This window comes from Helianthus annuus, chromosome 7 (genome assembly GCF_002127325.2).
Source record: "Helianthus annuus cultivar XRQ/B chromosome 7, HanXRQr2.0-SUNRISE, whole genome shotgun sequence".
In the NCBI taxonomy this organism is placed as follows: domain Eukaryota; kingdom Viridiplantae; phylum Streptophyta; class Magnoliopsida; order Asterales; family Asteraceae; genus Helianthus; species Helianthus annuus.
The window spans coordinates 134840802-134862747 of NC_035439.2; the positions used below are offsets into that span (position 1 = coordinate 134840802).

The window sequence follows — 21946 nt, forward strand, 5'->3', positions numbered from 1 at the left end:
GGGCTTGTGTGTTTCAACCTTAGAGTCGACGGAAGAGTGAGGAGTTTCAGAGGCTCGGATCTCGGAAATGACCTTTGGAACGACGCGAGCAAATTGATCGCCCATTAAAGCCATCATCTTTTTGGTGGAGCGAGACTTTGACTTCCTAGACGCGTTGGTGTGACGAGAAGACATCTAAGATTCAAAAGGACGAATAGGTGAGACTTGGTCATAATGTTTGTTTAAGAAAACGAAATTGATCACATAGCATAAAGGTTCACATAGCACGAAAGGTTCAACTTGATTTACATAGCATAAACGTTTAAACGTTTCATATAGCATAGTCATGAATTCCACATAGCATAACATGAATAAACGGAAGCATAGTAAATTTAGTTTGTTCACGAGGGATTATTATTGTTTGTGATTGCGATAACGTGCGAAATGATTAAAACGACATTTGGAAATGAATGAACGTTCAAGTATAAAATCACATGTAAATCGAGATACATAAAAGAGAGGCTCAATAAAACATTGGATTGTTTCGGGTAGAGAAACGTCGACTATTCCAAAGTGGGTCGAAAGTTCTTTCGATTTGGAGATATTGTGCTTTGGCCTATAAGTAAGATACTCTCGTCGAGAAGCGATTAGCGGTATCTTACCCTTCCGGTTACTACACATCTCTAAATGATTGAAACATTCGGGACTTTGGCGAGAATAAAAATCGAGGAATGGGACTTAATCGACGAGATGCGGGTTTCACCCCTAACTTGACGATTTCGTACCCTAGATGTGGTTGGTACTCGTCGATCAAAATAAAATTTTGACACTTGACGAGGGTCCACTAGAGTTGAAATGAAAATTACCATTAAGTTGTGGATGTCACTCCTAGCTTAATGGTGAAATTTCGTGCAAAAATAGATTAAAGGTAGAATGAGAGTCACCAAATTGTGGGTTTCACGCCTATTTTGGTAAATTCTTCTCGTTGGTGTTACAAGAGTATAAAAATAGCATAAGTGTATTAGTGTTTGCCTTAGGAAAGGCACATAAATTTAATCAAAAGTATAGCTAGGAAGCATGCATGGTAGAGCACAAAAGTTTTAAACAACAAATAAGAGGCAAAATTTCCTAGAACTATAGATTAGGGCAAAAGCATGGCAATTTTCCTAATTCCCTATAGTTATGGCTCTGATACCAATCTGTCACACCCCAACCGATGGCGGAAACACTATGTGACAATATTTAATTAAATTGCTAGAGACGAAGTGTGTATAGATTGCTAGAGACGTCATAACACTATGTGACAATATTTAATTAAATTCAAATTTCATTTCAAAACTAAATGTCATACAAGATTCAAATGAAATAACAACATTGTTTCATAGCATAACATAACAAACAAAAGATAAATAGATTAATCTAGGTGTGTATCTAGTCCACCCTAAATCTTGGTTCGTCTTGCATATCATCTCAATAATTAACCTGCAACATGTATTAAAATAGAGTTCAATGCAAAAGCAAAGGCGAGTATACAAGTTTATTTACATAGCATAATAGAATAAAACTCATATCCAACATGTTACTAATTGAATAAATTTACTAGCAATGCAATTTTTGGCGTACAATATGATCAAACCCATGAATACAACGCATAAAAATAGCCTAATCCCAATCGTTCAGCGGGGTGGTAATGTTTAACTTAACAATACCCAATTAGAATAGCGGGCGGGGCGTTAATCCTATTGCGCTATAATTGTTAAGGTGGGCTAGCAAAGTTAATGAGCATATAACATTCCAAATCGTTCATAGAGCATACAAGCATAGCAAATATTCATAATAGTTTCACGTCACGTTCATAGATAGAGTATGTTTTTGTTTAAGCATAAAAGTTGTTTTGAATAGGTATACATGTTGCATCCCAAAGTGTAAAAGGGAAAAAGGGATCGAGTATACTCACGGTTTACAAGTCTTGACTTGGAAGATCCGAGAGTAAGTTTGGTGGATGATTTAGCTTGGAGCACCTAGTCCTTCTACACGAGGAAACGTAGGTGTGTGAGTTTGGCGTTTACGGAAGATTAAGAATATGGAAATAACTTAGTATAACGAAAGTATATGTGTATGTGAAAATAATCATCTTTTAGACTTTATAACCATCATATGACACTAGGTAACCAATATGGTTATTTAATGTTTTTCATGGGTAGTGAACCCATTAGAATCATATTAAGGTTTAGGTCTTGGATGATATTCTACTTCTTTAACATGTAAACACAAGTTTAACATCAAAGGTTCGAATGGGTATATGCTTATACTTAGGCTAAATATTACATATTATTTAGGTCCAATGTTTCAAGTAGGAGGTAGAAGATTAAATCTCCATTTAGGCACCTCTTAGTTACAAGGATGTCATGTATGGGGTAGGAAGACTAAGCTTCCATTTAGGCACCCCTTTGAAGTTCACCACTTCTCTTGATGTAAAGACAACCAAGGAGGGTCACGAACTAAGGTTTATACGAGTATGTAAGATAAGCTAACTAATAGAAATCATCAAATCATGTGAGGATTGTATGTTTGGACAACCCAAGTTGTTCCATAATCACTCATGTATCAAAGTCTAAGTTTGACATGACTTGTGGGTTAAAACCCTAATCAAAACACCAAGTTTATGAGGTTTAATCCTCTGATTTTAAGTGTCTCAACCGTGTTTTTAAGCTTACCCAACCATAGGAGAGGTTGTAAGCATTAGGACATTGGTGTGAGATGTGTTAGACACAAGTTGGATAAGAAATAACAAGTTGTTGATTAATAATAAACAAAACAGAAAGTTTCAGTCCATTTTAGGGCAAATCCAAGCATGATTCTTCCAAGGAAAAACCAAGGATTCAAACCCAAGGACATAACAAAGCAAAAGGAAGAAGAACCAAGTGATTTGGTTGAGAAATGAGCAAGTTACACTCACTTTTGTGAAGATACAAGAATCTGTCCAAAACTCAGATTTACTGCAGATTAAGAGTGATTTTGTGAAGATTAGAGAGTTGTGAAAGTGTCAAATGGGTTGGAGAAGGTGGGTATTTATAATGGAAGAGTTAGAAGGTGATTGGAGGTGATTAGAGGTGGATTAAAGGTGATTGGGTGAGGTTGGAGAGTTGGATTTCGTGCACAACAGCTCAAGAAACACACCTTCTGCCGAAACAAGGGGCTCGCGTGATGCGAGGAGCCTTGGCGTCACGCGGCGCCCTAGTGCCGGCAAGTTCCATAACTTTGCATTTTACCCCCCTGAAGTTTATGCTTGATTCTTTTAGGTGCATTTTTTATAGTTTAGGGACTTGTTTTGATATAGAAGCATAGTAGAAGGTGAAATCAAGTACGACGATCAAAATCAAAGTATAATTAAGCGTATAAATATCATAACCAAGTATCGTTCTCGTTCAAACACGTTCAATGCATAAGTTTAGATTAATTACAAGTTTCGCACATAGTTTCCAAGAATAACGATTAAACATCGATTGATTCACCAAATCGAACATACGAGCATACATAGAATGCGTATAACATAAACATAACAAAATACAAGCTTCATTAATGATCCAAGTCTCGGTTTGATAATGATTACAATGAAAGGAACGGTTACAAGAATACAAGGTTTCCAAAAATAGAAATACGAACAAAACTTTCTATAAATGGAAAGTACAAAAGAGCCGGGCGTTACACCAAAGACGAGTCCAACATCGTACCCGAAAAAGTTACCATTTTTGGTTCTTCATGAGTTTTCTCTTTCTCTTTACTTGTGATTTCCGGAACTTCCGTTTCCATGTTCTCTACTTCGTTACTGGGCAGAAAACCTCCGGAAAAGGCAGGGGTCGGCTTATTGCGTGCCAACGCAGCTTCTTCTCTGGAAAACTTACCCCCGGTAAGGTGCTCATCAAACTCACCCATCACATCACCTTCAGAAAACGAGGATCCTCTCTTGTTCTTTTTTAACCTCGGCGTAGGAATAGGATCGGAGGAACGGATCTGAACGGTTTCACCTTTTCTTTTCCGAACAAGAGGTTTTGACGAAGGATCAAGCACGATTCCCTTACTTGACAAGGAAGCAGAAGAGGGACGGTATTGAAGAGCTTCGTCCAGCTTGCGTATATCCGGATCATCATCTACTTCGTCCAGAATAGATTTCTTACCGCCTTGAGATCCGGAAGAACCATCCGCCTCTTCCGTAGGAGTAGGAACAGAAGAAGCACCACCGGCACCGGATGGTTCAGCCGCGTCCAAGTCAACCGGTGGACGAATTTCCTGAGCCGAGGGAGCTACCTGCTTCATCAAAGGAACTTCATCCTCACCTTGATCCTCCAAGTCAAAATCAAAAACGTCCATACTCGACACTTTCAGAGCATCCCTCAGAGACATGATCGCACCTGAAAGTTTTTTCAAAACAAAGAAAAATGTCAACAGGATATCACAAGTGAAAGCGCCGAAGGGAAAGTCAGAGGCCGGAACTTACGATTACTTTTTCTGCGAATGACCGGCCACTTCCTATCCCCGTGGCTCCAAGAAAAACAAAGACGACCCAACAAAAGAAAATGCTCAGGAAAGGGACGGATCGGGGACTGATGTTCGACCAAGGCACGAGCCAAGGTTTTGTCAAAAATAAAATCATCGTCCAAATCAAAGGACATTGTTTGATCTTTAAAACGCCATTTCATGTCCTCCGGAAGACAACGATCGTCCAGCCAGAAAAAGTTATCTTTCCAATTTTTTAAGCTAGATCGTTCATCAGAGGAAGGATAGGGTACCCCCCCTCCGATGGGCAAAAGTGTACCAGTCTCCGGCGGTAATGAATTCATAAAAGTATCGAAAGACGCTTAAATCAGGCCTCCGATCCTGTGCACGGCAGGAAAGTTCAAAATGACTAATCCGACTTAGTCCAAACGGGTTGACCTGACTAATGTGAACCCTAAAAAACTGCAAGACCCTAATCAAGAAACGAGAAAACGGAACCCTATAGTTTGCAAAGTTGCAGACACAAGTATAGAAGGGAAATTTCCCCTGTCGAAACGGATAAATGGTTTCGTCTTTAGAAGGAAGCACCGGATGAAGATCCGTAGGGATCCTATAATCTCTAACAAATTTATCCAGCTGACGCTGGGTAAGAACGCTCACGCTCTCGGACATATTATCTTTACCGGGGGCCATTGTGTTAAAAAAAAGAGACATACGCACCTTTGTAGAAGATGAAGTTAAAACCTAAAAGAGGGTAACAGTGAAGCAAATAAGAAGAAAGTAAAAATGAAGAAGTAAAAAGCAAATTTGTAGGAAAAATGAGTCGGTTAAAGACCCATCATATCGAAATGTCGTTTCAACTAACGCTCCCGGTTCCCGATGCAGGGTTCCGCAACAGTCACACGTGGGTGACTAACAGACAAATCAGTTAGGTCACCCACGCCACAATAACGCCTGTCAAACCGCGACACGTCATTTACACAAGTCCAATCATACAGCGACACGTCACTCAGGAGGGGAAACTTATAAAGAACATTTTGCTAAGTCCCAATCGAAACTTAGCAAACTGGGGGACTTGAAGATACATATCCGAAGATGGATATGACCCACCGGGGACGAACGCCTCAACATGTCCACTCCACATCCGAATAAACATTATTCGAGTGCGTCCGTCCTCCACATAACTCCGAAGACGAACCACCATTCAAGTGCGTTCGGCCGAGTGACGTCATCACAGTTGACCACTATAAATACTTCACTAAAGTACAATGCCAAGGACGATTTTCTGAACCTCCGTCCTTACTTTCTCTCTCTATTTTCTCTCTCTACAAATACTTATCCTCACGCCGGAGGGTGGTCGCAGAGAGGCCCTCCCATCTCTGCGGCGAGCCTAACGGTTTTCTGTTTTGCAGGAACCCTTTCCAAGCCTATCAAACAAGATCCAAACCTTCGATTACAGGCTCCGGCCTAGACTCGACTTTTTGGTTCTTCAGAAATAATCTCCGCTTGTCTTATCCTTCGATGATCAGCTTGAATTTCCTCCTTATTATCCAACCGATTCTCAGCTAACCGATGTAACCTAGGATCGTCTCTTTTCATGATATCATTATCCTCCCTGCTCGGAAACACCTTTTCCAAAGTAGCTGACCGAGCCACTCATCATCCGCCCACTCCGGAGCTTTACCAGGCCAATTTCTTTTCACTTTTGTCTGTCGTATCTTACCTCTAAGCTTATCCCTAATTGTTATAACAGTATCGCTAACCCCCGCAGTAACCGACATCGTTAAGATCAAAAATTAACCAATAGAAACCCTAGAACAAGAACAAATCTGCACCAAACAATTGAAATTAAGACAAATGTTAAACCAATTGATGTAGAACCAGAACAAATATGCAACAAACAATTGAAATTGAAACTAATCTTAAAACAAATTTATATCAAATTGTATAATATTTACAACCAGGGGCGGACCCACATTGGTGCCACCGGGGTCCCCGGACCCCAATCTTTTAAAAAAAAAAATAGTAGATTCGGTATATTAAATTGTATATGGACCCCATAAATACAATTAGGTGGACCCCATAGAAATAAAAAGAAAGCTGGTGTAGTGGTAAATCTTCCTCTTTTTCACCAAAAGGTCATGGGTTCAATCCTTGATAAGCTCATTTTTCTTATTTTTTTTAAATCTAGTTCAAACCTCACTTTAACTCGACCCGAACGAGGACCGACCCGAAAATGGACCCCATTGAAATAAAATCCTGGGTCCGCCACTGTTTACAACAAACAATATGTTATCAAAATTTAGGGTTAACGAACGAAATCAACTGATGAAACCGTTATTCTAACAAGAGGAACTTACGATTTCGAGAGTGGAGGTTGAACGCTGCCGGACGACGGCCGTGACAGGATGGTTTCCGGTGAAATCAACTGAGTTTGCAGAATTTGTGAGCTAATAATATGCAGAGAACCAAAATCGAAGAGGGTGGGGTGGGTGGTCCTACATAAATTTTTAAATATTAATTATATTTTTTTTAACTTTTTAGTTATTTATTTACAGTAAGGGTATTTAGGTTATTGTACACCCACTTAACAATGAAAAACAACTAAGTTAGGGATAAAGGACATAATGTGTAGAGGTTTACAAACATCGAGTACGTTTTTTGTATTTTTTTTTGAAGATAAAGGACACACTTTGCAATCTAGTGTGAATATTTTTTTGAAGATAAAGGACGATTTTTGTAATTTACTCTTAATTTATTGATCAGATTTAGGTGAAGATTTTAAAGGTGTGCAAACTATAAGTTGTTTCTTGACTTAACCCAAGTTCGTTTTCTTGTTTTAAATTCCCAACTCAACTTAAATTGCAACTAGGGTCAAGTAACATCGAGCACCCATCTTTCAAACTACATCAACACGACCAATAGTGGAACTAATTGTACAGACACGTACAATTGTTATGACATTATGTAGTTGACTCGAGCAATCGTTAGTCAAGTACTCGAGTTGGTCAACCAACCCATTTTTGCACCCCCTGACCAAAAATTATGGATCCGCCAATTACGATAAATAATTTAATGAAATGTTTAAAAAATATAATTTAAGAAGCGTTTAATACAAAACCAATTTAAGTAGATAACCTCAAGAACAAGATAATATATCTGTATATATTAGTTAGACCATGTGTAGTGGTAAAGGAAGACCCTTGGGCATTATCCGTCATGTGGCGGTCCAGTCAGCAATGGGGCATTATGGGACATTTTTCTAAAATGTGTGTAGTGGGGATGTGGGCATTATGTTAAAAGGGGTGTAAAAAATTAAATTAAAAAACTATTAAAAAATGTATTGGCCAAACAAAAAAGGATACCTGTGATTGGCCAACAAAATCTTTATTCGGCGTTTAATTTAGCATGCCTCAACCCTTGAAGAAAAACGCCCCCCGACGGTGCGTGGACGTTTTCAGGCGTTTTTTAGGCAAATCACGTCCAAATACTGCCTCACTATAGATGTTCTTAGATATAAGAAAATTAGAGACAATGTAACAAACAATTACATAAGACCATCTCTAATGGGATGATGTGGCAAATGTTTATGGGAATTTTCTAAGAAAATGAGATGAGGTGGAAGTGAGAGAGGGTAGAGAAGAAAGACATTGTGAGTGTAAAGTGAAGATACAAAAATATATTAAAGAGAAAAAATCATAACTAGGAAAAAAAAATTAAACGGTAAGGGACGACGTGTCAATTACTGTGACACCGGACGATATGGCTAAGGTCGACTACTCAACCGCCACCAGCCCCTTAGCTCCCCCCAGATGTGTGGAAATCCGATCTCCACCCGTCCCCGAAGGCATGACAGTGGAATAGTCGGTAAAACCTCGTCTCCCATCCAAGTTGAACCGGCACCACCCGTATTCGCTCTTTACTTGGATGCCGCAGAAAATAGTGAAGAAAGTAAGAATCAACCCTGGGTCACAAGAAACACCAATTCTTTTCCCCAACCATTTCACCACTACCTCATTGACTCTTAGAAGAATTCTATCTCCCCACTAGAGATGATCTAACAATTTTACATATCACATTTAAAACAAAACAATACGTATTAAATGACTTGTTTTCTAGTAAAGCATAAATCTTAATACATATCACAAACCTTAATAGATATTGGTAAGCCACCAATTTCTCATTCTCTCTCACCCACAAAACATTTTGGTCAACTCAAAACTATGAACCAATGTCCCCCCTCATTTGTCTCATAATATATATCCACAAGTTACTATATTTAGTAACGTGTGATATGCAATAAATTGCATACATACCATCTAATTAATCTATTTACTCAACCTCAGCCTTAAAAAGGTTATATAGAGGCAGGGTATTTTGGTTTTGGTAGCTGGACTGGTTTTAAAAAGGAATCTGATAAAGATCAGATTCTAATTGGACGACCAGACTAGCTACCGGTAATTATATTCTTCCATCAAACAAAGATGGAAGGGTCCCGAGGTTGTAACGTCGTTCTTGTTTTATGTTTCGTATTTGCTACAATGGTCTCATTGTCGATGGCTCACAATCACAATCCTGTTGTCGCCATTAGACGGCCACATGGTAAGAAAATTAAACCCCATGGATGTGTGGCCTACAATCCTATCGACAGATGTTGGAGGTGCGATCGTCATTGGGCTAAGCACCGAAAACGACTTGCTAAGTGTGCCAAGGGGTTCGGGCACGGGACCTATGGTGGCAAAAAAGGCAAAATTTATGTTGTGACTGACTCGTCGGATGAAAACGTAGTATGCCCAAAACCGGGCACCCTCCGCCATGCAGTCCTCCAACCCGAACCCCTCTGGATCATATTCGGTAACAATATGAACATCAGGCTCACCCAAGAGCTTATTTTTATGTCGGATAAGACGATTGATGGGCGTGGGTTTGATGTCCATGTGTCGGGTGGGGCCGGTTTCATGCTCCAATTTGTTCACAATGTGATTATCCATGGTCTTCACATGTATGATATTGTCGAGGGGTCGGGTGGCATGATCAGGTCGAAACATGATCATGTGGGAATACGAGGAAGGAGCGATGGCGATGCGATTTCCATCTTTAGATCCTCTCAGGTTTGGATTGACCATTGCTCATTTGCTAGCAGTTACGATGGTCTTATTGATATTGTTGCAGCTTCCACTAATATAACCATTTCAAATTGCCACTTTGTCAAGCATGATAAGGTACGATTGAATAACTCTAGTCATAACGTTTTGGTTTTTTTTATGTGATTTGACAAGTATCAGAACGAAGTTTTTTTTTTTTTTTCAAAAAAGGTTTAAATAAAGTACCTCACAACTTTGTTTGCAACGTAAATATTCTTTTGTCTGGTTTTTTTTAGTTCGCTACCCAAGCCTATTTAGTGTTTGGGTGTCAACTGTGTTGGGTTGGCAGGTTGAAATGTGTAACTCGAACCCAGCCCATATTATTATTTGTGTCAAAGATCTCAACACTAACCCACACACACGTGTTAAAAATAGGGTTATTGGATTTTAATAATCCTAAGTTTCACCTATTGGCGGATAATAATCTCAACTCTAAAAATTCTCTCCAACGATCCCAACTTGTAAGAATTTAGCCCACATCGATCCTTTTCAAACTGCGGGTGCACTCAATTCAATTAAGGAGCCTGCATGTGCACATGGAGCTATTGAGGAGGCCAGATTCTTATATGTTATAAAAGAATCAATTGGGGCCAAATTCTTACAAGTTCAGATCGTTGGAGAGAATTTTTAAAGTTAGGATTATTATCGGCCAATACGTGAAACTTAGGATTATTAAAATCCAATAACTCTTAAAAATATGATGGCAGGTTGAATAGTTATTTCTTTTTTGAAAGAAGGTTGGAAACTATAAAAGTATCTTCAGAAAAATGGAAACGGAAAAAAAGAATTATAATTTTTTTTTTACTTTAACGGATTAACCCATTTTTATGTGGGTCAACCTTAACCCAACTTGTTTTTTTAAAAAGTCAACCCTAACCTGGCCCTTTAAAAAACAAGTTGTGTTCACTGATCCAAAACCTATTTTTCCGTGTTGGGTTCGGGTTCGGTTTAAGGTCGTGTCAGGAATTACCACCCCTACTATTTACCAAACAATTTCAGGAGTTTCCTATAGGAAACTTTAAAAGAAATGATAAATTTCAAGTCCATTTATTGATAAATAGCATAATTCTCATATTTCAACCAACCATATATATATACAGGCTTTGCTGTTTGGTGCAAGTGATAAGACCCCAGAGGACAAGATACTAAAGGTGACACTTGCTTACAACCACTTTGGAAGAGGACTAACCCAACGGCTACCCGCGGTGCGATTTGGGTTTGTTCACGTGGTGAACAACGACTACACAAGATGGAAAATGTACGCCATCGGAGGTGCTGACGGCCCCACCATCATCAGCCAGGGAAACCGGTTCGTGGCAGCTGATGGCGCGTGCAAGGAGGTCACAAAAAGGATGCTAGTCACAGAAAAAATATGGCGTAAGTGGACGTGGAGAAGTGAAGGAGATTTGTTGCTAAATGGTGCATATTTTCGGCAATCTGGAAACCCTCATTGGGCTAAAAGATATAAGGGTTACCCATTGATTAAGGCGCTACCGGCGAAGCATGTGCCACATCTTACGTTGTTTGCCGGTGCCTCGCTTAATTGTAAGGTGGGTAGACCATGTTAGCCATGATGTTTTTTTAAGAGTAGGAAGGATTGGTAGGTTTTAAGATTGATGTATACTAGTGACATGTGTACAGTTTTCTTGTAACTTCGATTTTGAATTATGTTAGGATGACGAAGACATTGTTCTTGTTTACATATTCGAAACATGAGGATGGCGAAGACATGGTTCTTGTTAACGAAACATGAATGTTGTATCTCTAACATCCTCCACAAGCTAAACATGTTGAAATTGAGAAGTGAGCGAACACTACTAGAAAAGGGGCGATTTCCAAAGAAAGAAAATTGGTTGAAAATTGGTCGGAAACCCATATTGCGACAAAATCGATACATATAGCTAACATTATGTTGATCATGGTATGAGACAACGCTGGCATTAATAATATACATATAGCTAACATTATGTTGTTTGTTAAAACTTAAACAAAGTGTGTTGGCTTAGGAAAAAAAAATACAAAAAGATAGTCGAGTGACATTTAAAACACCAATCTATTGTAAAAACCACACTTTTTACTGGTAAAATTTTAAAGGAATATGTATATTCAATAGAATGAAATTATGCCTTTAAAATAAATATTTTCTTTTGCCAAAATTTTTGTTACTGATAATATATCAGAAAGTCAAGGTCAAATCGATAAGAGGTCAAAATGTCATGCAAATGAAAGTAGATTGTTAAGGTGCAGATTGTTTTTTAGAAGGTAAAATATTTGCAGTCTGCGGATCACGTCTGTAAACATCTGTAAAAGAATGGGTGAACCAAATCTCTGCAGTCTGCAAAAAAATGTTGTTTGTTTTTTAACGTATGTAAACTTCTAAAATAAACTGGTGGTGGTGTACAGACAGTGGTGGACGGTGGTGGTTGGTGGTGGTGTGATCTTAAAAGTGGTTGGACCAAGTCTACACCATGAAGAGCTCGCGTGTGGTCCGCACAACGCAAATGAAACGTCTTCGAAAAAAACAAACAGTCTGCAGATGACAACGTCTGCACGTGGTCCACACAACGCAAACAGGAGAGTCCGGGCAAATCTTTTTTATAAAAAGAAACACCAGCTAAGCGTCGGGCTTTTGAGTAATTTTAGCAAACATCGGTCCATATTTTTTATGCCAAACTTAACTAGCCACTTCTAATCTACTCCTATTGAACAAAGACTTGCAAGTTGCAACCTTGTATTTCACTAGATGAATGAAAAAGAAAAGCGAAATTCATTAAAACCTGGAAGCTAATTTCTTGAGATTTTTTGGTTGTTAGAACCACTCCCATCAAAAAATATTAGTGTTCTTAGTTGTTTATCTTGATTGGCCTCTTGGCATTTACCCAAATTTGTCCCCTCTACAAAAAAGAACTTAATCCCCCTTTAAGAGTTTTCTTTCTTTTGCCTCTCTACTCTCTGAGATTCAAATGTAAGTAAAAGATTCCAACATTTATAGTCTCCCATCATACGGATCATTCATAGTTTCGCTAATAAATAAAAATGTGCATACCACAACCATGTAAACGTCTCGTCAATAAACCGAATTATGACAAAAGAGACCCAAGTTTAACCTACAACATACATAAACCCACTAAACAGAAAACTAACTTAACTACTGTCAGATTCATCGACCAAATCCACGGTGGAGGGGTTCTTGTAACCGCTAATTTCATTTTGATACCTCTTCTTATCTATTTGAGCTTTTGCTTCATATGGTGCCTTCTCTTCCGCTGTTAATCAAAATGCATTTTTCTTTCAATTTTATATACTTGATAAAAAAATAAAACATATATTTTATCTAGAATAATTTTAAACAAAAGTCAACCCCGTTAACGAACCTGTCAATTTGTTCCACCTCTCTCCAAGAACCCTCCCAATATCTTTAAATGCAATTCCTGGGTTATCCTTCTTTACATTCTGAAATAAATTATGTTACGTAAGGCCTAGAAAATGTATAATGGTAACAATAGTAACAAAATGCAAGTATCTTGGTTTTAAAAAGCATGAAGCGCTTAGGTCGCGACAATCAAGACATGAGGTGAACGCTTGACGTACACGAGGTGTTGCTACACGTACAACCAAAAGTTGCATCCCTCTCGTCTCTTGATTCATAATCTCATTTTTTGCAATACATACATATACATCCAATTTTAACCCACATGTACATGAAGCACCGCCTCAAGACCATGAGGCGACTTTAAGGGTGCAAACAAGCCGAGTCAAGCCCGAGCTCGACCAAGCTTGAGCTCACCTCGTTGGTAGTTTCTCAAGCTCGAGCTCGGCTCGTTTAGGCTTGCGAGCTCGATAAGTGAAGCTTGGGCTCGGTCTCGTTTACTAAACAAACTTATTTTTAGGTACAGGCTCGGCTCGTAAACAAGTTTATATAAGCTCGGCTCAGCACAATTACTAGACAACTTTAAATAAGGGGTAATGTTATTAAATATAAATAAAAACTAATATCACACTAAGGGGCTGTTTGTTTAACTCTTAATGAGGGTTCAACACTTAATGGTTCAGACTAGGGCTGTTCAAACTGCTCGACGATCGAAGATCGCTCGACGATCGCTCGAAAAATGCTCGAAAAATGCTCGAAAAATGCTCGTTCGATTCCCGCTCAGTTTGTAAATGAGCCGATCGGATCGGTTCGATTCAAATTCAATCCGAGCATGAGCATACCTCCGCTCGCTCGTCGATCGCTCGGTTTCGCTCGAATTATTTTTATTAGTAATTAATATATATTTTTATATTATAGATTTTATAGATTAAACACTCAAAAAAATAAATAGCCCAAAAAAACTAAAAGCCCAAATAACATTCAACCCAACCCAACTTAATATTTAATATATTTTTTTTTTTGAACAACTTTATAATCCTTTTTTTTTTGAACGGCAAATTTGGATCACTGACGGACCACTGGAGTATCATCGTGCCACCAACAGAACCACCCAATCATATCTATCTCCACTAGGCAATATAATGTCTATACACCAATTCAGGAGGAAACCCAATATATCTATCTGGGAAAAACCCCCTTTGTGGGAATCGAACCCATGACCTAATGGTCATAAGCCTTATCCCACCACTAAGATACCACTAGGCTATAATGCCATGGGTAATATTTAATATATAAATCTAGTATCTAACCCTAAATCTATTCCTAAAAGATAATTACCTAATCAGTCGTATATTCAATCGCCGCTCTCTATTCTCCCTAATCAGAGCATAAGCATCACTTTGCGATCGGTTTTACAAATTTGATCCGCTCGGATCGGATCGGTTATAATTCAATCCGAGCATGAGCATCACTTTTGCGATCGGTTTTACAAATTTGATCCGCTCGGATCGGATCGGTTGTAATTCAATCCGAGCATGAGTAGACCCTCGATCGGATCGGATCGGATCGTGAACACCCCTAGTTCAGACTGTTTGTTTCAAGAGCAGATGTCTGAATGGTTCAGACATTTGCCTCTGAATGGTTAAGATTTATACAGAGTCTGAATGGTTAAGACCTCTAATCTGAATTGGTCAGAAATTTGCATCTGAACGGTTAAGCATTATACAGGCTCTTAATGGTTCAGACCTCTTACTTCTTACCGGTTCAACACTTAATGGTTCAGACCTCTTACTGGTTCAACACTTGACCATTCAAATTTCAGATGCTGCCAAACAGCCCCTAAAGCTCGATAAGGCTTGACGAGCATGACAAGCTTCCATGCCAGGCTCGAGCTCGATAAATAAAAGAGTTTTATTTCAAGCTCGGCTTAGGCTCAATAAGACTCGGCTCGTTTTAAACTTTTTTCTCGAGCAGTTCGTGAGCCGCTTGGCTCATTTACACCCCTACGTGTTTTGATCCCCGATTTCTAAACCAAGCTACTATCTGAAAAATGTATTTTAACTAACCTCCCGTTCAAGCTGCGAGAAAAACATGAAACCACTCATAGCTCTCTTGGGTGCATTGGGATCCTTTTTCTTCTTCGGTTTCTTTTTCTTTGAACCATCATCGTTACTATTACTGCTTCTCTTCTTACTTGAAGATGTTTTGGATCCACCTGCAGCCTCTCTCTTGGGTTCCTTCTTGGTAATTTTCTGATATTTAAAGTTAGCTAGTGTAAGAATCGTTCTGATTCGTAGAAATTATCCCATTAAAAAACAACAAATTTGTTTCTTTTATTTTATCATTTACCTCTTTTTCACTGTCGCTGTCACTACCATCCGAATCATCTCCCCCGGAATCATCAGTGGGTGAGCCTTCATCGTCTTTTTCAGCAACAAAATCTTCATCCTGTCAAAAACATATTACAAAGTGAAATAAAGGTGTCAATTAATTGGGTAAAGGAAGCAGATTGCAATGTCAGCCCTTTGTATATGAAAATTAAAATAACAGGTCAAACTGGTATAATTTTATGAATTAACTTTTAAAACCATATCTAAATCGTAAAATAGAGTAAAATGCCATTTTCATCCCTGAAGTTTGGCCACTTTTGCAACTTTGGTTCAAAAGGTTTGTTTTTCCACTTTTGCACTCTTGCCATTTTCATCCACCCAACTAATTCTGTGTGTTTATTCTGTTAACTTGAATCCATAAAATATTTATATAGTTCAAAAATCTGGATAAAAGATCAGCCAAACCTTTTAGCGCTGGTACTAAAAAAATACCCGTTTTGACCCATTAACCAACCCGTGTGCCCGCCCATTTTTACCTCCTCGTCACTCTCTTCTTCACCAGCTGCGTTCTTAATTCGCTCAAGATGAGGATCAACAGCATCATCATCCTCATCGCGTAAAGCGGCTGCAACGCCATCTGGAGCTTGAACACCACCTCCAAGGTTCATGATTTTTAGACCCTTTGAACTTTCATTAGATTAACGACATAATAGTATTAGACCATTAATCCATACTATTGATATCAAAAGTTCAAAACTATAGACGGCTTGCACACACCTGATAAAATCATACAGATTATGATACTCATTTCTTTGAATATTTCGGAAAAGATGTTCTTGCTCTGTTTTCAGCCTTATAAGAAGATCAAAGTAATGCATGTTTGATCCTCCAGCAGCATGTCTCTCAAATTCCACATAGTCAATCTGTAGTTCAAATGGATCAATTTCCAAATTCAACAACACCTGAATTCACAAAATGATACCATACCTCGTCATGAAGAATAAGCGTTGGAGGTTTTGGCAAAAAGAAAAAGCTCTTTTCAAGAGGATACAAAACACCGTCTTCAGCTTTTAATGATGATTTTACAGCATAACCATCCTGACTACTACGGAATTTCCCAGGTCTAGTCAGCTTTGTACTAGACAAACCACGTAAGATCATAGTGAAGACTTCATGTATAAGACCCTGTTAAATTTGAAGGTTATCAAGTCATTCAACAGCATGTATGTTGTGTAAAACTGAAGGTGGTCAAGTCAAGCGAAAACATTTTTTTGTCAAATATTTTGCCATGTTTTTATAAAACGTTGATGTGTTGATAGTCATGTAAACGAACCAAACGAACACGAACGCAGACACGTTTGTGTTCGTTCATTTAACTTTAACCGAGCACAAACATAAAACCGAACACATTTTTTTGGTTCATGTTCATTTATTAATAAAATGAGCATTTTCATGTTCGTTTATGTTCATTCATTTAAAACCTAAACAAACCGTTCACGAACATGAACAAACAAATTTATATAAACATAACTTAATAAACATAACGAACACAAATGAACATAATTGACCAAACATAAAGTATTTTTATTAAAATCAGGGATTATTACGATAATTTCAATTGAAAAGCCCACTTTTTATTACTAGGAAGCCCGATTACTGATTAGTTATATAACTGTAACTATTAATGTATTTAATGAAATTCAAACAAACAAAGATAAACGAACGTAAATAAACAAACATAAACAACAGTTCAGGAACACAAATGAACATTCGCGAACATAAATGAACGAACAAAACGCGTGTTCACATTCGTTCGTTTAGTTAAATGAACAAAAAAGTGTGTTCATGTTCGTTCGTTTATTTAAATAAACAAACTTCCCGCCGAACAGTTAGTTCATGAATCTTCGGTTCATTTACAGGCCTATGTGTCAATAATGATTTCATAATTATTTTATTTCAGTAATTTTAGAAGATTTAATGCATAAGAAGCCACTTTGGGGGAGTTTCTATCAGTTCAGCCCATTTGACACGTTAGAGATAGAACATAACGCAAATCGATCCATTGATAAGTAGACAGTCGAAATTGCCACCTCCATAAAAAAAGACTAAACCGGTAATACTTTCATATTTTGTGATGAGAAACTATGAAGAGATTTTTACACTTGTTATTTATTGCTAACCAGAGTGGCCTGTTAGCATGATTACCTTATACGATGGTTCTAACTTGTCTTTGTATTTGCTAGCATACAAGTCGTCATTTATCATCAAAGTGCTCTCAACCACATAATCAGTTTCAAACTGCAACAACATAAACATTAAACGGATGCTATATGCCAAGAACAGACTAGTGATCGAATAAAATTATTTTAAGTGCCACAGGAATAATACCTGCATCACTATATGCGGATACAAGGTTTGACCTTTACGGATAGGTGGATCCAGAGTAACAACAACAAAAGTATGCGGTTGGTTAGACTGCACAAAACCGATAAGACATCAGAATCATTTTTCAGCGCGTGTGACGCTTATAAATAAGTGGTTAAAACTTAAAAGAGATCAAAGATATAACCTTAGGTAAAACAAAAACACGAACTATGCTGCTATATTGGATTTTAAAATCAGTGGCTTGCCCTTGAAGCCGTAAAAACGAAAGGTGTAGTTCAACATTGTATCGGCCCCTACAATAGCAAGTAACTTGTTATGTCCTATAAAAAAAATAAGTAAAATGCCATTTTCGTCCCTGAGGTTTGGTCAGTTTTGCGACTTTCGTCCAAAGGATTGTTTTTCCGCATCTGGATCCAAAAGGTTTGAAATCTAGCCATTTTTATCAGGCTCGTTAACTCAATCCATTCGCCGTTAAGTCAAGGGTATTTCCGCCTTTTTTGTTAACTTAAAGGGCAATTTGGGCTTTTTCACTTTATGTAAAAAGACCAAATACCCCTAAAAAAGACCGAATTGACGGAAATACCCCTGAATTAACGGAGAACAATGGATGGAGTTAACAAGCCAGATGAAATTGGCAAGATTTCAACCCTTTTGGATTCAGATGCGGATAAACAAACCTTTAGACGAAAGTTGCAAGAGTGACCAAACCTCGGTGACAAAAATGGCGTTTACTTTACACAAGCAGGCAGAGGATGTACCTTGGAGTTAGAATTGTGATGGTCTCAAAAGTAACAACAGCTTCCTCACCGCCAGCACCAACATCCGCCATTGACATTATTTTATCGCGAAATACCTAATTAAATGTAACAACAAAATTTAAAAAAATACACTACATGCCTGAAATACGGTAAAGAATAAACTCAGCAAACTTACTTGTGCGGGAGGACGATTCTCGTCCCCGACAAACTGAGTGTTTGAATTGGGAATGTGGAAACTCATTTCCATCAGCGAATCTTTCTGCGTTTATTTTAAGGAAACACAAGACTTTGAGTATAAGATATAGAAACATAGGTATGGCTTACTCACATGAAGTATAGAGATGAACAAAGAAATGTTACTAGACCTCGTTTGCACCAGTTGTGTCATCCACATGGAATTCCAAGATGACGTCATTCTTTCCTTGAAGCTGTGTCTGAGACACATCAGCTAAAGATACCTCAAATGCTTGTTTTCCGCCAACAAGAAAAGAAAGCATGTTACCTAAATCATATTCAATAGAATACATTAGAAACAAATGACAACAATTTCATTTCGCTGCTCATTATTCTAAGCATTCAACCACAGAATTAAAATATAATCCGACATACTTGGTAGTAACAAAATCAACTAGAATATCTAACAAAAAACTCATAAATACCAAACAAAAAGATAACCAACCGTTTATATCAAGTTCTCCCCAATTCTTTCCACTAACTGAAAGCTGTTTCTCTTCAGGCGGTATTCCACATGAGTTCTGGAAAAAATTGGTCAGGCTTGCGACATCCTGCAAGCACAGTAATAAAACAATAAAGAGGAAACTTAGCAATCTGTTACATAAACTATGCAACCCAATAAACTATCTCAGGTGTTATCAGAAACAAACAATTTAGTAATCTTTTTGTCTCTGCTTTTAAGACAAACTACTTTGGTTAAAAGTAAGGATATAAAAGGTAAACTAAGTGTCATACTTGAAATGAAGATATACATTCCAAATTTGTATCAGTGGTAATATTAATATTCCCCAAAGGCGATATATTTATCGCTTAGTATTAAACTTTTGACAGATAAAGCCAAGTAAACTGTAGACTTGAGAAATTTAAATCCTCAAACATCATTAAAATATATCAAATATATTAAGAACTTATTAACATGATTAACATACGAGCTTGAACGAAACTGTAACCTGAAGGTCCAGGATGTCATATGAATATGCAAAGAAAAAACAATACCTGGTCTCGAAAACCGACAAATTTATATTTGAGGCCATCCTTGACCTGCACACCAAGCTGATTGCTACGCGGCACCTTCATCCATGTAATTCTCACAATGTCAGACTTATCAACCTCCACAGCCTTGCCACCCCCTTGCTTCTTCCACAACAGACCACGTGTATGAACCCTCAGCTGCCCTGGGTTCTGCATGTCCCAGCAAGCATAATAAAATTAAATAAGCTTTCAATACATTTCTCTCTTTGAACAATTAACATACACTGATCTAAACAAGTAAACAATAAGTTGTAGGGGTTTACACCCTAAATTCAACAAAAAAAATCGTGTGAACACGTAAAAACCGAGACCATAGCAAGTTAATAAAAAGCTGACTCTACAACTCAATCAACCTAAAAAAGATAAACAAATCCCCAAATCAATACACCGTGCTTGCTCGTCACTGTTTCGCAGTAACCTAGGGTTAGAGTTTTAAAAAATACCTGATTCCACTACTCAATCAATCGAAAAGGCGATAAACAAACACACATATTAACACACCGTGCTTGTTCATCACTGTTTCAAAGTAACCTAGGGTTAGGGTTTTAAAAAAAAAAAAAAAAAAAGCTAACTCCACCACTCAATCAATCGAAAAAACGATAAACAAACACACATGTTAACACACCGTGCTTGTTCATCACTGTTTCGCAGTAACCTAGGGTTAGGATTTTAAGCAAAAGCTGATTTCACTACTCAATCAATCGAAAAAACGATAAACAAACACACATATTAACACACCGTGCTTGCTCGTCACTGTTTCACGGTAACCAAAAGTTAGGGTTTCAATAAAAAGTTAATTCCACTACTAAATCAACACTGTTTCATAGTGAACTAGGGTTAGGGTTTTGAAAAAACCTGATTCCACTACTCAATTAATCAACAAAACGATGAACAAACGCAAATATTTACACACCGACACCGTACTAGTTCATCACTGTTTCACAGTAACCTAGGGTTAGGGTTTCGTAGAAGCAGAAGTAAAACTGTAAAATGAGCACAAAGAACTGAAAAAAAGAAACTGTAACGTACAGCGCCGCCACGGCCGACGAGAGAGATGCTGTTGAACATGTGGCCGTCCGCCATGGCTATCAATCGATGAAGCAGATGAGTTGAAACTAGGGTTTTGATAGTGGTGATTTGGGATATAAAGTAGGAATTGAAGAAGATGAGATAGTGACGAAATGGCGGGAAACGGGAAAAGAAAGTGAGTATGGGAGAGATTGATGGGAAGTGCGTGTTGCCGCGCGTTATATAACTTTGCCGCCTAATTTGTGGAGAAGAAGGAGAAGACGACGGTGGATGGATGGGAAAGTGGGATTAGGCTTGTAAACGAACCGAACGATTATGAACTGTTTGTGAACTTGTTTGGTCGAAAGTTTGTTCGTTTATTTAATAAATAAAAGAACAAGATTTGTTCGCTTAACTAAATGAACGAACATGAACACATGTGTTCTTCGTTCATTAACATTGTGTTCCAGAGTTTACTAATGGAAGGAAAGTAAAAGAAACAAAAAGAAAGAGAAAAAATATTTTGTGTTCCAGAGTTCCATTTAAGAAGGAAAATAAAACATGTCGTGTTCCCGAGTTTCATTTAAGGAAGGAAATGAAAGGAAAACTAGGCTAGATTCTTTAGTTTTTATCCTTCCGATTTGGAAGGAAACAGGGGAAAGTCGTCTTTTTTTCATTTCTCGTCCTTTCTTTTCTCACTTTTACTTTCTTTTCTTTTCCCTCGTTAAGTTAACTCGGGAACAGAGCGTAAGTCTGTTCGTTTATGTTTTTGAACAAATACATATGGATTTGTATTTATACATGTATAAACATAAAATAAGTTTTCTAACTACTTGTATACATATAACTGATAATTGGGCTTTATGGTAATAAAAATGTGCTCTCCAACAGAATTTATCGTAATTAATCAATAAATTTATATTAAAAAGTTATTTTATGTCTGTTTATGTTTGATTATTTATGTTCTTTTGTATTGTTTTTGCTTGGTAAGTTATGTTCGTTTAAGTTTGTTTGTTTGTTTGTTTATGTTCGTTTAAGCTCTTAAACGAACGAACATAAACGAACAGGAACACGCCCATTTTCTTACTAAATAAACACGAATACAACATTTTGTTCGATTATATGTTCGTGTTCGGTTAAAGTTAAATGAACAAACACGAACATGCCTCTATTCGTGTTTGTTCGGTTCGTTTACAAGCCTACTGGGGA

At 37.8% G+C, this 21946-nt stretch overlaps 2 protein-coding genes across 2 annotated transcripts; one reads left to right on the forward strand and one right to left on the reverse strand.

Annotated features, from left to right (window-relative positions):
- The first annotated feature begins 8846 nt into the window (after nucleotides 1–8846).
- LOC110927131 (probable pectate lyase P59) lies at nucleotides 8847–11288 on the forward strand. Its single transcript, XM_022170744.2, has 2 exons — nucleotides 8847–9698; nucleotides 10721–11288. Exons 1-2 carry the CDS (start codon nucleotides 8961–8963, stop codon nucleotides 11186–11188), a joined length of 1206 nt encoding a protein of 401 aa, XP_022026436.1. The 5' UTR covers nucleotides 8847–8960; the 3' UTR covers nucleotides 11189–11288.
- Nucleotides 11289–12586: 1298 nt separating this feature from the next.
- On the reverse strand, nucleotides 12587–21052 carry LOC110927130 (FACT complex subunit SSRP1). The gene is made up of 16 exons (XM_022170743.2): nucleotides 20759–21052; nucleotides 19694–19879; nucleotides 19143–19248; nucleotides 18829–18965; nucleotides 18639–18722; nucleotides 18464–18558; nucleotides 17890–17998; nucleotides 17709–17795; nucleotides 17526–17618; nucleotides 16308–16505; nucleotides 16098–16243; nucleotides 15857–16007; nucleotides 15340–15438; nucleotides 15057–15242; nucleotides 12995–13073; nucleotides 12587–12886 (listed from the first exon to the last, which is right to left on the reverse strand). Exons 1-16 carry the CDS (start codon nucleotides 20810–20812, stop codon nucleotides 12765–12767), a joined length of 1932 nt encoding a protein of 643 aa, XP_022026435.1. The 5' UTR covers nucleotides 20813–21052; the 3' UTR covers nucleotides 12587–12764.
- Nucleotides 21053–21946: the final 894 nt, after the last annotated feature.